The sequence below is a fragment of the Pan troglodytes genome, chromosome 23, assembly GCF_028858775.2.
Source record: "Pan troglodytes isolate AG18354 chromosome 23, NHGRI_mPanTro3-v2.0_pri, whole genome shotgun sequence".
Lineage (NCBI taxonomy): Eukaryota > Metazoa > Chordata > Mammalia > Primates > Hominidae > Pan > Pan troglodytes.
The window spans coordinates 26043847-26058672 of record NC_086016.1 but is presented as its reverse complement, the minus strand read 5'-3'; the positions used below and the strand labels follow the sequence as shown (position 1 = coordinate 26058672).

At 44.2% G+C, this 14826-nt stretch overlaps 1 protein-coding gene across 17 annotated transcripts in view; it reads right to left on the bottom strand.

Moving 5' to 3' along the window:
* Positions 1-14826, bottom strand: part of CABIN1 (calcineurin binding protein 1) — a 166015-nt gene that overhangs the window by 88066 nt on the left and 63123 nt on the right. For all 17 annotated transcript variants that reach the window (XM_016939804.4, XM_016939808.4, XM_063808360.1 and 14 more), the window contains 5 exons: positions 12966-13081; positions 5856-6017; positions 4453-4659; positions 4087-4232; positions 1525-1786 (listed from right to left, as the gene is read on the bottom strand). In XM_016939804.4, coding sequence (XP_016795293.3) covers positions 1525-1786; positions 4087-4232; positions 4453-4659; positions 5856-6017; positions 12966-13081 — 893 coding nt within the window. The remainder of the gene's footprint in view (positions 1-1524; positions 1787-4086; positions 4233-4452; positions 4660-5855; positions 6018-12965; positions 13082-14826) is intronic.

The following is a 14826-nucleotide window of genomic DNA, read 5'->3' as shown; positions in this document are numbered from 1 at the left end:
ACAAGTGCCAATGGCAGAAAGGGAACTCTGACTTCTCATCCTATTTATTTCCTGGAAAACTCCCACTCTGCCAAATCTCATTTGCCATCATTGGTGGGAGATTAGGGAGAAAATCCCAAGAACCATGATCAGCTCAGCCCACTGAGCCCCAGCAGAGGATAATGGTGCTCCTGCTGTTACAGGGAAGGCCTCTTGGGGAGTCAGCTCTGCATCCTAGGGCAGCAGCTTCAGTGCCCAGCCTGCCCAACTCTGGGGCCACTGCAACACAAACAGAATCCCGCAAGGGACTTTAGTGCAGAACAGTTACAATAAAATAGGGTTACAGCAGTTAAAAGGAATGTACTAGATCCACAGGAATTATCATGGATAGAACTCAACAGTGTGGTGCTGAGTGAAAAAGGAAGCTGAGTACCATACACAGTGTGATAGCATTTAGATTGGTGTTTTTTTCTAGGAGTACATATTTATGTATAAAAAGTACTTTTTTTACAGTCTGGAAAGAAACAAGCCTGTTTCTGAGGTAGTAGGGGCAGCCAGAGGGATTTGAGCTTTGCCCTTAATATTGTATACTGCAACTGATTTAGAGAAGCCTGTGTCCCTTGTAAGATTTAAGAGTAATTTTTTTTTTTTAGACGGAGTCTCACTCTGTCGCCCAGGCTGGAGCGCAATGGCATGATCTCAGCTCCCTGCAACCTCCGCCTCTCAGGTTCAAGCAATTCTCCTGCCTCAGCCTCCCGAGGAGCTGGGATTACAGGCATGTACCACCATGCCTGGCTAATTTTTGTATTTTTAGTAGAGATGGGGTTTCACTATGTTGATCAGGCTGGTCTCATACTCCTGACCTCGTGATCCGCCCGCCTCAGTCTCCGAAAGTGTTGGAATTACAGGCGTGAGCCACCACACCCGGCCAAGAGTAATTTTTTTAAAGACGGTAATGTTAAAGAGGCGGCGGTGCTGACACTTCTTTCCCCTATCCTCTCTAGGGTGCAGTGCTACTGCACTACTGCTACTGCTGCACTAGCCTAAACATGTCAGTATGGCTCCTTCACTTCCATCTCAAGGAGCCAAGGGTACCCTACTGAACAGAGACCTAAGGGCCAGACTCAGTATCCTACACTAGTGTAATCCCCTACCAAGAGAGACTTCAAAAATCCCAACCTAAGCTCAAGAATTTTACAAGGATCCAACAAGCTCCTTTGAGGGAACAGGGAAGAAATAGCTACTTCTGGTGGCCAACACCTCTCCCCTCCCTATCTCTCAACTACACTATAACTAATGGCTGACCAGCTGGGTCTAACAGCCTGTCCCTAAATTTGTCTACACTAGACTGGGTGTCCAAAGACCAGGGACCAAGTTGTCACTGACCATGGTATGGTTTAAGCCTCATGGGGAGATTCATCAGTGAGCTCCCAGCATGGATGTGTGGACAAGAATAAAGTACGAATGAGACACAGCTTCGTTGACCTAAGGGCACTCTGTCTGGACAGAAGGATGGCAAGCCCATCTGCAGCACCCCCTCCTCACCTGCTGCACGAGCTCAGGGGGCAGCTCGCCTCTCCACTGCTTCAATTGACGTGAGGCGAATGAGTGCAAGGCATAGGACATGGTGCCATACTCAATCCATAGGGACAAGTTGGAGCTGTCAATCTCCAGGGCCCGACGGAAGCAGTTCAAGACGGGTGTGGCATGCTTCCAAATGGGCCCATCACTCTTCAGCTCATTGGAGTTCAGCTTGTCCTGAATGCGGCTGGCCCGGGCCAGAGCCATGCCTGCCCAGGAATCAAACCTGTGGTGGTAACAAAAGCACCAGCTAAAAACAACACTACATGAAAAGCATGGAAGATAACGACAGCCTAGTGGACAGGCAGATGGACCCCATGGAAACTCCCTTCCCACACCAGGGCTCAGGGCCCAACTCTGCCACTCACTAATGCCATGACCATGACCCAGACCAGTCATGTCTCTGAGCCTTCATTCCTAACCTGTGACACAGGGCTAAGAAGACCTACCTCAAGAGAAGAGCTGTGGGCATTATGAGACAAAATGTATTTTAATCACCCAGCGCCTAATAGGCATGCAGTAAGTACTCTAATGGATGAGCTCTTGGACTCTGTTCCCCTGCTTTGAGGGGTTGCCCACAGAACAGCTCTGGTGGAGAAGAAAAGGAGTGCTCTACAAGGCAAGGCAGCAGCGGTCCAGCTAAAGCACCAGGAAGACCCTCAGCCAGGTGTGACCTTACCTACTTCTGTGCTGGCAGAGCCTGTCATTAGCACATTTGCCAACCAGAATCATGGGCAGCAGAGACCCCAGGACCCCAGCAACCCAGCTTCTACCCCATTCTCTCTCTGGGACCCTGAGCAGATCCTGCCCCTTCCAGCTCAGTTTTCAGCAGTAAAATGAAAAGTGAGGGACCACATGATGGCTGAGACCCTACCATTCTGAGACCACCCGAAAGAAACTGATAGTGAGAACACAGAAACCTGTCTGAGAGGAGGAATGGCCACAGAGACACCAAGACTAAGATGATCTCTGAGCACTTGATAGTCTGAGATTTGCTGAATGCTAGTACAAAGAACAGAAAAGGCAGCAATCAAATGGACAGACGCCACCCTCACACATGCCAATCGTCCTTAATGCACTGCTAGCACAGAAGAGCAGACTAAGCACCAAGTCTCGCCTAGCACCTGCCTGTTAAGGCCAGAACGAAAGTGGCCAAGGCCTGGAGCCCAGGATCAAGCCATCAAGTGCTTTCCTGGCACTGGGGCCAATCCCACGGGAGACCACGCCTCTGTGGCAGGGTTGCCTAATGGGCCAGGCTGATGGGTTGATACCCTCTAAACAGGCAGGTATGAAGGTTGGAGGGAGGCCCAGTTAAGCTGCCATGAGCCTTAATTCTGCTGAATAAGGGGCTGTCAGGTGAGAGGTGCCATGCAAAGACAGGTGGGTTTTATCACCCTCACTTTTCAGATGTGGAAGTAGGGGAACAGACGAGGAAACCTGAACTGTGGCGCAGTAAGCACTCAGCCAGACTGAGCATAGATAGGTCTGCTCTATCACACTGGTTCCCAGTCACCCCAAGAGGACGGCCAGGGCTCTGCCACATGGCTCCCTGACTGGAAGAAACCACAGGCTAAGCAAAAGAAGTTCTGTGAGAACCTTTCACACAATCTACACAAGTCTTGCAAACTGGCTTTTCCACTCACACCCAGTCCCTTCTCTTCTTGGCCAGATGGATCCTGACAAGGTGGAATTCTCTGGTTTTCCCTGAGTTAGGGTGGCTCTGTGCTCACCCATGGCTCAAGGGCAGCTATCACAGCCTGGCCTCTGAGTCCTTCCAGAAAGTGTGCCTACAGATGCTACTCTGAACCCTTTAGATGCAGGTCTGCCACAGAGGGTAGCCTCCTTTTGACCTTCACCCAAGGCTTACCTCCTAGGTAGGAAAAAATATTCCCTCTTAATCAAGTGCATCAAACTTTACAAATGTAGAAGGCCCCTTGAGAGGCTCCAGGCAATCACTACATTTTAAGAGAAAGCCAAACAGGGCTCCACAGGAAGAGAGCATGAGCTTCATGTGCAATGAGCTCTTCTACATGTACTATCATGACAATCGCTACTGCTAACAGTGCACTGCATCAGAGCAAAAAAGAGAACTCTGGCTTGAGTTTTTCTATTACTTGTCCCCAAGAAGGCAACCATAGTTAAGAAGCCTGCAGTGGAAGCAGCAAGAGTACACACCCTGGGGCTGTGAAAGGGGGCAGCACAAAACCAACAGGATGGAGCCAGGTTGCGCCTCCTTGCCCTGCACACCAGGGTCCAGATGGACACTTCGTACCTTCTCTAATAACCCTTTACCAATAACCCTCCCAGAGGACTTTGGAAAAGAGGCCTTCTCCTCTGCTCTTCTTTTTATGGAAAACCTGCCTTTCCTAACAACAGCAAAGTGCTAAACCACCCTCTCATTCCTTTTTCCCTGATCTCTTTGCAATGGACAGGGAAACCCCAAAGTGGCCCACTGAAGAGCTTGCTGAGCTGGAGTCACCCCAGTCATCCCTGCAGCCAGCCTAGCCTCATGCTCTGGTCACTGACCTATTGGGGCAGATGCAGATGTCATGCATGTAGAACTTGATGGCCTTGGACTGCTCCTTGTTTTTGAAATGATAATCAGCCAGGAGGTAGTAAAGCTCGTTCACCACTGGAGGGGAGGGGTCAGCCCCCTCTGGGAGGCAGGGTACCTGGCAGGTGAGAGGAAAAGTATGAGGGGAGGTGGAGTCAAGGACTCAGATGTGACCAGTAAACCCAGGACTGTTTAGTCACAGGACAGACTCTCCAGCCTCTCCTGCCCCTCAGTCTGGTACAGAGCAGAAAAAGAAGCAAAGGAGCATATACAGCAGTGGCAGAGGGGAAGAGTGTGACCCAGCCCTGTCCCCCACCTCCTCAAGGTTGTGGGCCCACCTCAGTTGAAGTTCCCTCAATGTAGGCAGAGACTTTGTCCAGGCTAAGCGCTGGCCTCTCTGTGCGAGGCACAATGGTGGCAATTCTCTTCAGTAGGTTGGCCAAGTCAGCAGACACGGTGCTGGTCTTATAGCTGTCAAATTCAGGAAGGGTCTTGGGCTTAAAATACTCAAACATGAACAGTGCATCCTCCCATATAAGATCCACCTTGAAAAAAAGACAGAAGGCAGATTAGTAACACATTCAGGGTAAATGAAAAAGGAAAATTGCATTCCTCCATAGAAACGCACTTTGTCCAATGTAAATGAGGTTATGGCATATTGGAGAGCCTAAAACAAATCCCCATTATACTTAAAAAAAAAAAAATCTGCACTACAAAAATTAGCTGGGCGCGGTGGCAAGCGCCTGTAATCCCAGCTACTCAGGAGGTTGCAGCAGGAGAATCTCTTGAACCTGAGCGGCAGAGGTTGCAGTGAGCCGAGATGGCACCACTGCACTCCAGCCTGGGCAACAGAGTGAGACTCCATCTCAAAAAAAAAAAAAAAAAAAAAATCTGCATGACCACTATAATCCCCAAATCCAAGTGTCTGAAAAGCATAAGCCTAGTCTGTAAAAAGACAGACATTAGAAACCACAAGCTGCGCTCTATAAGCCCACGTGGCTGAGCCAGAGGGTGGGTTCCATCATGGGTGGGGACCTTGGGCCAGCCACAGACCCTCTCCACTTGGTAGACAAAATATTGAAGGAGAGCTGACTCCAGGGAGAGTGGCCCTAGGTTTGGGGTCCACAGCAGGGGCTCTGTCCTAAGGAGCTTACATTTTAGTGGATGGAATCCCTAAGATCAGAGAATAACTGACAGTACTGAGGAGCCATTAGATAATACACTCAATAGTGCTCTAAAAACCCAAACAACACAAAAATGGAAAACCTCTAAGGAATTATTCATATCCAAAATAGCAATAAACTATCGACAACTGCCATGCTACATTTTTTGGTTTTAGGGTAGTTTTGTTTGTTGTTTGTTTGTTTTTAGAGATGGGGCCTTGCTCTGCCACCCAGGGCTATTCACAGATGCAATCACAGTGCACTCCAGCCTTAAAATTCTGGCCTCAAGTAACCCTCCTACCCTCACCCTCCAGAGCAGCTAGCACTAAAGGTATGCACCACCATATCTGGTTCTACGTATTAGTCAACATTAGTTGAATGTCAGTCAACATTTATGAAAATAAGTTTTTGCAAGAAAAACCCTTGTCCTTTGATACACTCATCAGACCGTCTTCTCTCCTCCTTCTGATGCAACTCCAAGCAGGACTGCCAAGATGACTGTTGACAAATATGACATCCTTCAAAAGAGCTTACAGCTCCTGCTTCCCTCTTCGTTGGGCCTATTGCAGCACCCTCACCTGCTGGGCCGAGTGTTCCTCCAGGTACCTGGCCTTACTCTTCTTGCTGGGGAAGCTGTACAGGCAGTAGAAGCACTGCTCCAAGGCTGTCTCCAGCTCCTCCTTGTAAGGGTGCGTGTCTTCAGAGGTGGATGCAGCCAGTTCCTTCTGGAGTACTCGCACCTGTGGTGGGCAGAAGAGATGGCCTGAGGTGAGGGCCTGTAGCCACTGCCTCCCTGTCACAGCAGGGCCCCAGAGAAACCACCACTCTATCAACTCTTTTAACCTGAGGTGGCTATGTCTGTTGGGCTCCTGCATGACTTGATTCCAAAAACACCTGTTTCCTGGAAAAGTCTTGTTATCCTAATAGGAGTAATTCTGGTCCCACCTCTGGGCCAAACAGTAGCCTCCTGATGGGTTTACCAAGCTGCCTTTCTTTCAGCACACCTAGCCAATTTCTACCAGCCACCAGAAGAAGATATTTGCCTCCTGGGAACTTCACTCATTTATTTAGTCATTGATTTCCTCAACGAATATTTACTGAATACTTTCTTAAAATAGGTATAGTCCTTGCTTTTTAGAAGTTCAGATTCCAGTGGAGAGAATAAAGTTAAACAATAAACAAATAATTATAACATAAGATGATAAATCTCATTAGGGCTAAGAGAATCTCCCTCAGACAAAACATAAATGAGGATCAGAGAGGATGTGAACAACATAGTAAACAAGTTATATCTATGAATATGAGAGCCGACGGCTATTGTTATGCCCAACTATTAGCAAATACACATTATTTTCAAGCATTCATGAGATTTTTGCCAAAACTGGATGAAAAGCAAGTACAAAGACCAAAAACTAGATATAATACATACCACATCCTCAGCTGAACACAATTCAATAAAATTAGAAATCAATTATATAAAAATAGCAAACACCAAATATCAGAATATATGGGAGTCAGACAAAGATGTATCTGGGAAAACTTACAGTCTTCAATACAGGCATTAGAAAAGTGAATACTGGCTGGATGCAGCAGTTCATGCCTGTAATTCCAGCACTTTGGGAGGCCGAGGTGGGAGGATCGCTTGAGCCCAGGAGACTGAAACCAGCCTGGGCAACAAAGTGAGACTCTGTCTCTACAAAAAATTTAAAAATTAGCCAGGCATGATGGTACACACCTGTAGTCCCAGCTACGTGGGAGGCTAAGGCAGGAAGACTGCTCGAGCCCAGGAGGTCCAGGCTGCAGTGAGCTGTGATTGTACCACTGCACTCTTAGCATGGGCAACAGAGTGAGACCCTGTCTCAAAAAAAAAAAAAAAAAAGAGAGAGAGAGAGAATAAAATCAAGGAAGACCTCTGAGAAGAAAACAAATTTTCTTTCTTTTTTCTTGAGATGGAGTCTCGCTCCGTCGCCCAGGCTGGAGTGCAGTGGAACAATCTCGGCTCACTGTAACCTCCACCTCCTGGGTTCAAGCAATTCTCCTGTCTCAGCCTCCCAAGTAGCTAGGACTACAGGCACCTGCCACCATGCCCAGCTAATTTTTTTATTTTTAGTAGAGACGGGGTTTCACCTTGTTGGTCAGGCTGGTCTCGAACTCCTGATCTCAGGTGATCCACCCGCCTCAGCCTCCCAAAGTGCTGGGATTACAGGCGTGAGCCACTGCACCTGGCCCAAAATTTTTAAAAATAATAAAAATAGAAAAAAGAAAAAAAAAGAGTGAATACTAAAATAACCATTCAATTCAGTAAGTTAGAAACAATACAGAGTAAATTCAAAGAACGTAAAAGGAAATATTAAAGCGGTAATGAACTAGAAAGCAAATAAAAAATGGATCAATAAACCAACAGTAATTTGAAAAGACTAATTTATACAAACCTCATGAAAGACTGGTTTTTAAAAGGTGGGGGGAGAAAGCACAAACTATTTTAGCAATGAAAAGGGGGCATAACTCGAGGTACCACAGAACTTTTTAAAGCATAAGCAGAAACCATGAACAGCCTTATGCTCTAAGTGGAAACTGTTAAAACAATATAATTGACTTGAGAAGAGAAAATCTAATTGGACCTATAATCACTAAAGAAATAGTAGTTTAGAATTTATTATAACACTCCCCAAAAAGAGAGAGAGAGCTCTAGATCACAGGTGGCAAACCACCCCATGGGCCAAATCCTGCCCTTGTCTGTTTTGTAGGCCTGGGAGTTAAGAACGATGTCTGCATTTTTAAATGATTGAAAAAAAATTAACAGAAAAAAACTATTTTTTAACACATGAAGATTATATGAAATTCAAATTTTAGCGTCCACAAGTTTTGTTGGAACAAAGCTGCAGCCACTGATTTAAATAATATCTACGACTGCTTTTCTGAGGCAATGGAAGCCCTGAGTAGTTCCAACAGAGACCCTAGAACCAACAAAGCCTCAAAGATTTACTATTTGTCCCTTTACAGGAAAAGCTTTGGTGAACCCTGGCAAAGAGTATAAGACAAGGGGGAAAAAAGAAAAAAACTATAAGGATTGAAAAGGAAGGAAAAAATAGTTATTCGTGGATGATATGACTGTCTACATAGAAAATTCAAGTCTACCACCCACTAAAATTAATAGAAGCAATAAGCAAAGGAGCTGTGCATAAGAAAAAATTATTCAAAAAACTAGTGCTCCTGCATGCTCACAAAAACCAAATAGAAAAACTAACATTTAAATATCTATTTACAACACTAATAAAAACAAATGAAACCTAGGCAACAATCTAACAAAATATACGCAACAATTTTACAGCTATACTTTGAAAAAATGAGAGTGAAAGGAAAAAAAGTATTATGGAGAAAATTATTAAGCTGAATTAAGGGACATGAAAGCATAAGACCTAAATAAACAGAGAGATATACCACATTTACGACTAGAAAGACTCAATCATACAAAAATGACAATTATTTTGCAAATTAATCTGTGAGGTCAATGTTATTCCAATCAAAATTCCAATGGCAGGTTTGCGTTAGGGGGTTGGATATCATAAAACATTACAGAGTGATCGTACAATGGTACAGAAGAGTAAAAGGCCAAGAATAGCCAAGAGACTAAGAGGTACGTGAGTAGGTTAACCCTACCAGGTATCAAAATCTCTCAAAGACAATTCAGTATTGTCAGGAACAGACAAGACTCCTATGCCAATAAAAAGAACAGAGCCAACATGTAAGAAGGTGACTTACAAGTCAGCACAGAGAACAGACTCTTCAAAAAATGGTACAAACCAACTGGCCATGCATGTGGAATGTAAAATTGGATTCCTGCCTTATCTTTTAACAAAAATAAAATTTAGATGGAATACAGACACATGAAATACAAGAGCAAACTAGTAGACTAATGTAAAGGAGATCTTTACATAATTTTGTGAGAGGGAAGTAAAAGTACCCCCATCCCTCAAAAAATCACAAACCTCAAAGGAGAAGACTAATAAATTTGACATTCAAATTTTAAAATTCTGTAAAACAAATACCATACACATAGTTAAAAGATATCCCACATAAAGGTGCACAGAAATAGAAATAGAACTAAGCACACAGACACAATATGTGCACATAAAACTGGTGAAACTTATGTATCAGACAAAAGACTGGAATTCAGAGTACCTTAAGAAAAAAACTGCAAATCAATAGGAAAAAGAAAAACAAACCACTAGAAAGATGGGCAAATCATGTGAACAGGCAATTTGCATAAGAGGAAACCCAAGGGGTAAACAGGCATAAAAAGATATTCAATCTCACTAATAATTATAAATTATTAAAAAGAACATTTAAAGAACATTGAAATACCATTTCATGCCTTTCAGATGGGCATCAACATTTAAGTCTACTGTACTTAGGGCTGACACAGATGTGCAGGAATTCCCACACTGCTATCAAAAGTATAAAATTGTTCAATAATTTTGGAGAATAATCTGAAAATAAAATTTTTAAAGTTAACAATGTACACACTCTGTGATCCAGTAGTTCCTTTTACAGGAATCTACACAAGAGAAACTCTCACATGTATACATAAAACAACCTCTTGGTAGACGTTAACCATAATATCATTTGTAACTCCCAAAATGGATAAACAACCTTAATGCCATATTAGGAAAATTGTTTTAAAAATATAATAACAAATACTTACAGATGAATTGATATAAATGTCTAGGATTTGCTTCAGAATAATGCGGGATGATTGGGAAGGTAGGTGGGGGAGTGGACATGCGTTATGAATAATAACGACTAACCAGTGCTCAGTATATGGAAGTGCACTATACTTTCTATTTTAATAATGTTGGGAATTTTCCATACTAAAAAGTTTAAGAGCATGATATACTCACACAATAGAACCCTGTAAAGCAATTAAAATGAATAAACTAGATGTACTTGTATCAATGTAACTGTATCTCAGTATACTAAAATAAAAGCAAGCTGCAAGAGGTTACATACTATATGATATTTAGTATGTAAAATTTTAAAACTCATGTAACTATATACTATTTACTGACATACAGATACATAATTAGGTATAAAAAAATGTGGACAAAAAGATACACACCAGCTTCAAGAGAGTGAGGGAGGTAGGGTAGTGAAGAGCATGCTTTCTTGTTAACTCTTATTTTTATCAGAAGACAAATTTGTGGCAAATACAGCAGATTGTCAACACATATAAAATCTGGGTGTGGTACACAGAAGCGGGGTGGGCACACAATGTAAGAGGGAATATCCAGGTGTTAATAAAGGCTCTATAGCACAGGGGCCATTTGAGCTGTGTGGAGATGAACAGATAAGAATCCATCAACCCAAGTAAAACATATGAAAAGAAATAACTCAAGAAAAGAAGAGACTCAAGAGGATTTCTCTCAGAGAACATTTCCATTCTATCTAAGAAAATAATCCACACAAAAGGTCTCCCTGATGTTGGCCTCAAATCACTCTCAAGATGGAATCCTTTTACCTGCAGACCATGAGCCTGGGGCAAGAAGAGGTAGTAATGAAGCATTCAACCTTCATAACCCTCCATGGCACCCAGAATCATGAGTGCTCAGCAAGCATTTCTGGAGAAATTAATGAATGTCTTTATGTTTGTTCATTCATTCATTCAAGAAATACAACTGGGCAGCAGTCTGTCAGGTATTGCTCAGGCCCCAGGGATGCTTCAAACAGCAAGACAGAAAAGGTCCCTGGTCCCAGGGATGCTATCTGGTGGGGGAGGGGCACATGACAGAAACAAATGGTGGGGGTCCCCAGCAGTAGACAGGACAGCATGTGGCAAGAGAGAAAAGCCTCTTTGAAAAGGCAGGAAGGAAACAACAAACCAGTCATGCAGAAGCTGAGGAATAGCATGGCAGGCAGAAGGCACAGGGTGGTCAGGAGAGCTGCTGCAAAGGTTGGAGAAATGTAAAGGCTGGGCCTTGGGCAGGAAAATCAGGAACTACAAAATGAAACACAACAGTGCTCAACTCACTTCTACTCCCTCAAATTCATTAGCAGATATCAGCAGCTAGAATTCATGCTCCACTAGAAAAGACGCAGATTAAGAAAAACGAAATAGGACCATCCTGTTGCCCCTTCAGCCCACCCCTTCACTCTTAGCACCACTCCCACCCAAGCTAGCCTAAGGTATTAACTCATTCTTCCCAATCAGCATAAGGAGGATGGCCTTGTGGAGGTGACCTTATGGAAGCAGAGACTGTCCCTGCAGAGGGTTGGTTGGCAGAGGGAAGGCAGAAAAAGGGAGTGGCTGAGTCCTGGGCAGCATTACAGACTCAGCCTGGCAAAACTCTTCCAAAAATAGTCTTGGAGAGTAGAGCTGACCCAGGGTGAGCATCCCAAAGGCCCTCAGAGCTCACGGGGTAGGGGAGACATTCAGGCATCTGGAGCTGGGGCTGGAATTTGCCTCAGACACTAACCAGCAACAGGGACCTGGGCCAGATGGGTCTCCTGGACAAATCACATATTCAGCCTAAGTGTCTTGCAAACTGTCAAGCTCTATACATACATGAGCTCTATACATATGCATACTCTCCTTTAACCCATATTTATTAAGCACCTACTATGTGCCAGGTGTGTACTAGGTACTTGGATCCAGCAGTGAACAAAACTAGCAAAACCCCCTACTCTCTCTAAAGTTAATTTCAGTGGAGCAGAGACACACAATACACTCAATGAGTGTATCACACAGCATGCTAGAGGTTAAGCGCTGAGGGGAAAGCACAGGAAGATGGGGAGTACTGGGAGGGAGGGTGCAGTTGTGAAAGAGCTGGTATTGTTCCCTGAAGAGAAGGTATAGAGCAGGTGATGGCAAACGTTTTCTTAAAGGGCCAGATACTAAGTATTTTAGGCTTTGCTGGCCATACACCTCCATCACAGCTACTGTACTCTGCCACTCTACTGCAAAAGCAGCCACAGTTAATATGTAAATGAATGGGCATGGTTATATCCCAATAGAACTTCACGAATAAATATTATAGGCTGGGTCTGAGGTCCCTGTCTTGGTATATGAAGAACACCAGGTGCTCTGTAACTGGTCTGCATGCTGCTTGGCCTCTTACTCAACAGTGAGATTGGAGACAGGGTTCGTGCTGCTTATCCCTAGTAAACCCAGGGAGCTACTTCCAGTCAATCACAACTGACAAGTGCAAGGAAGTGTATGTGCTCTCACTAATCATTTAGTGACTGAATGGATGTAATAATAGCTATTGAATGAGCAACTACTACTTGGCATTGTGAGTCATGCTTAGTAAACAGGACTCAATAGAAGGTGGTGGTGGTGCATGTGGTTATTACTCCTGAAATTACAACTACAAGGCCTAGCCCCGTGCCTGACTAGGAAGAAACTCAGTAAGGACTAGTGGATCTAAATCCACCTGCTGTTCAAGAGCTCCAGAGCTTCCTGAGCCTCAGGTACACAAGGGAACTTTCTGGCAAGAAAGTCTTATCAGACTTTCTGACAAGCTTCAGTAACTACAGTGAGAAATGCAGTAAGTCAAAGACACACAGTGGGCCCACTGAGGGAAGGCCAAGCAAGCCCAGCGTGCCAACATGAATCTGTCCCCTTCCCATTCCACCTCCCACCCCAGCCCTGCCCTGCACTGGCAGTCTGCAGCCCAAGGGGAAGCACTTACATAGAATCGCAGCAGAGCCCCATCTGAATTGCAGCACCAGGACCTTCTGCCCAAATACTCGTGGGCTGTGTTCAGCAGCATGAGGGAGGATGGGAGCATGGGCGTCTCTGACATCCCTAGGGAAAGCCCAGGCCGACAGACACAGAGTTAGTGTGGGAACCTGCGTGCCTGCAGGGGCTGCGAGGCTCAGTCTCCTCTTTTCGGGCTTTTCTGTCTTTATCAACATGACTACAGACTTTTCCTTTCCCTTTTTTTTTTTTTTTTTTTTTTTTTTGCCTTTTTAAATAAGTAGTGACTTGACTGGCTTTACTAAAGCAATACACGCTTATCAAAACACAATTCAAGCCATATAGGAAAATATAAAGGAGCACACTTTATCCATCAAAATACCAGCCCAGAGAGAACCAATGCTGACATCTGGTGAACCTCAGTCACAGCATCCATCTGTGCATATCTGATGCATTTTGAATGAGAGAAAAGTAATTTGTTACAATGGAACCCATACTACACATGCCATTTCTTAACTTAAAAAAAAATTTTTTTTTTTAAAGAGATAGGGTCTAACTGTTGCCCAGGCTGGAGTACAGTTGGCACAATTATAGCTCACTGCAGCCTCCAATTCCTGGACTCAAACAATCTTCCTGCCTCAGTCTCCTGAGTAGCTGGGACTACAGGCGCGAGCTACCACACCCAGCTAATTTTTAAATTTTTTGTAGAGACAGGGTCTCACTATGTTGCTCAAGCTAGTCTCGAACTCCTGGCCTGCCTCGGCCTCCCAAAGTGTTGAGACTACAGGTATGAGCCACGGCGCCTGGCCTTAAAAGGTCTTAGATTTAGGTCTACCTGAATAATACAGAAGAAAAAGAGTAAAACAGGAGGAAAAAGAACTACTGAATTCCAGTTACACATTTGTTTACCACTAGAAGTATTATTTGTTTATAAAGGTCCCTTAGTATTTTTGAAACTCTGGGCCATAACCCATTAACGACTTATAACTAGCATTTTTAGAGTGGATCAGGACAGAACATGTCAGAAGCCACTAGTAATAACTTTCTTTCATGAAATTTATTTTGTACTTTTTCTTCTTTTTTTTAAGATGAGGTCTCACTTTTGCCCAGGCTGGAGTACAGTGGCATGGTCATAGCTCAATGCAGCCTCCAACTCCTGGGCTCAAGTCATCCTCCTTTCTCAGCCTCCCAAGTAGCTAGGTCTCTAGGTGCCACCACCACACCTGGCTAATTTTTTTAATTTTATTTTACTTTTTGTAGATACTGGATCTTACTACGTTGCCTGGGCTGGCTTCAAACTCCTGGCCCCACGTAATCCTTCTGCCTCAAACTCCTGAAGTGTGGGAATTACAGGAGTGAGCCACCATGCCCTGTTACTTTTGGCTCTTAAGTGCAACCAATTGTTCCAATTTGTCATATTCATTCTGCTCCATGCTGTTTGCATTTATGACTTTATAATGGTGAGATTTAGTTTGCAGTGTTTTCCTCAGTTCTACAATTTTCCTTTTTGTTTCATTCTGTTTGTCAGCTCAAAAGCCCAATTCTGCTTCCTCCGCCTTCCTTATAAACCCTGTCTTAGTATCTGCTTCCAGAGAATTCAGTATGTGATAACTGTTATTATTTTTCCTGGGTGATAATATTCTCACCAGGCCCCTCACCACCCAACCATAGTGTGTTTTATCCCAGGGCCCCTTCCCTCAGCTCAGTCTGCACACTGGAAGATGGCAGGATCCTGTGGCTCTTCCTGCCTCTGCCAAGGCCAAGGGTGGGATGGAGGAGGTTTCCCCTCATGCCACTCTCCACAAATGAGAATATTAATAATATTTCCCAGGATTTGGTCAACTTGCTATCTT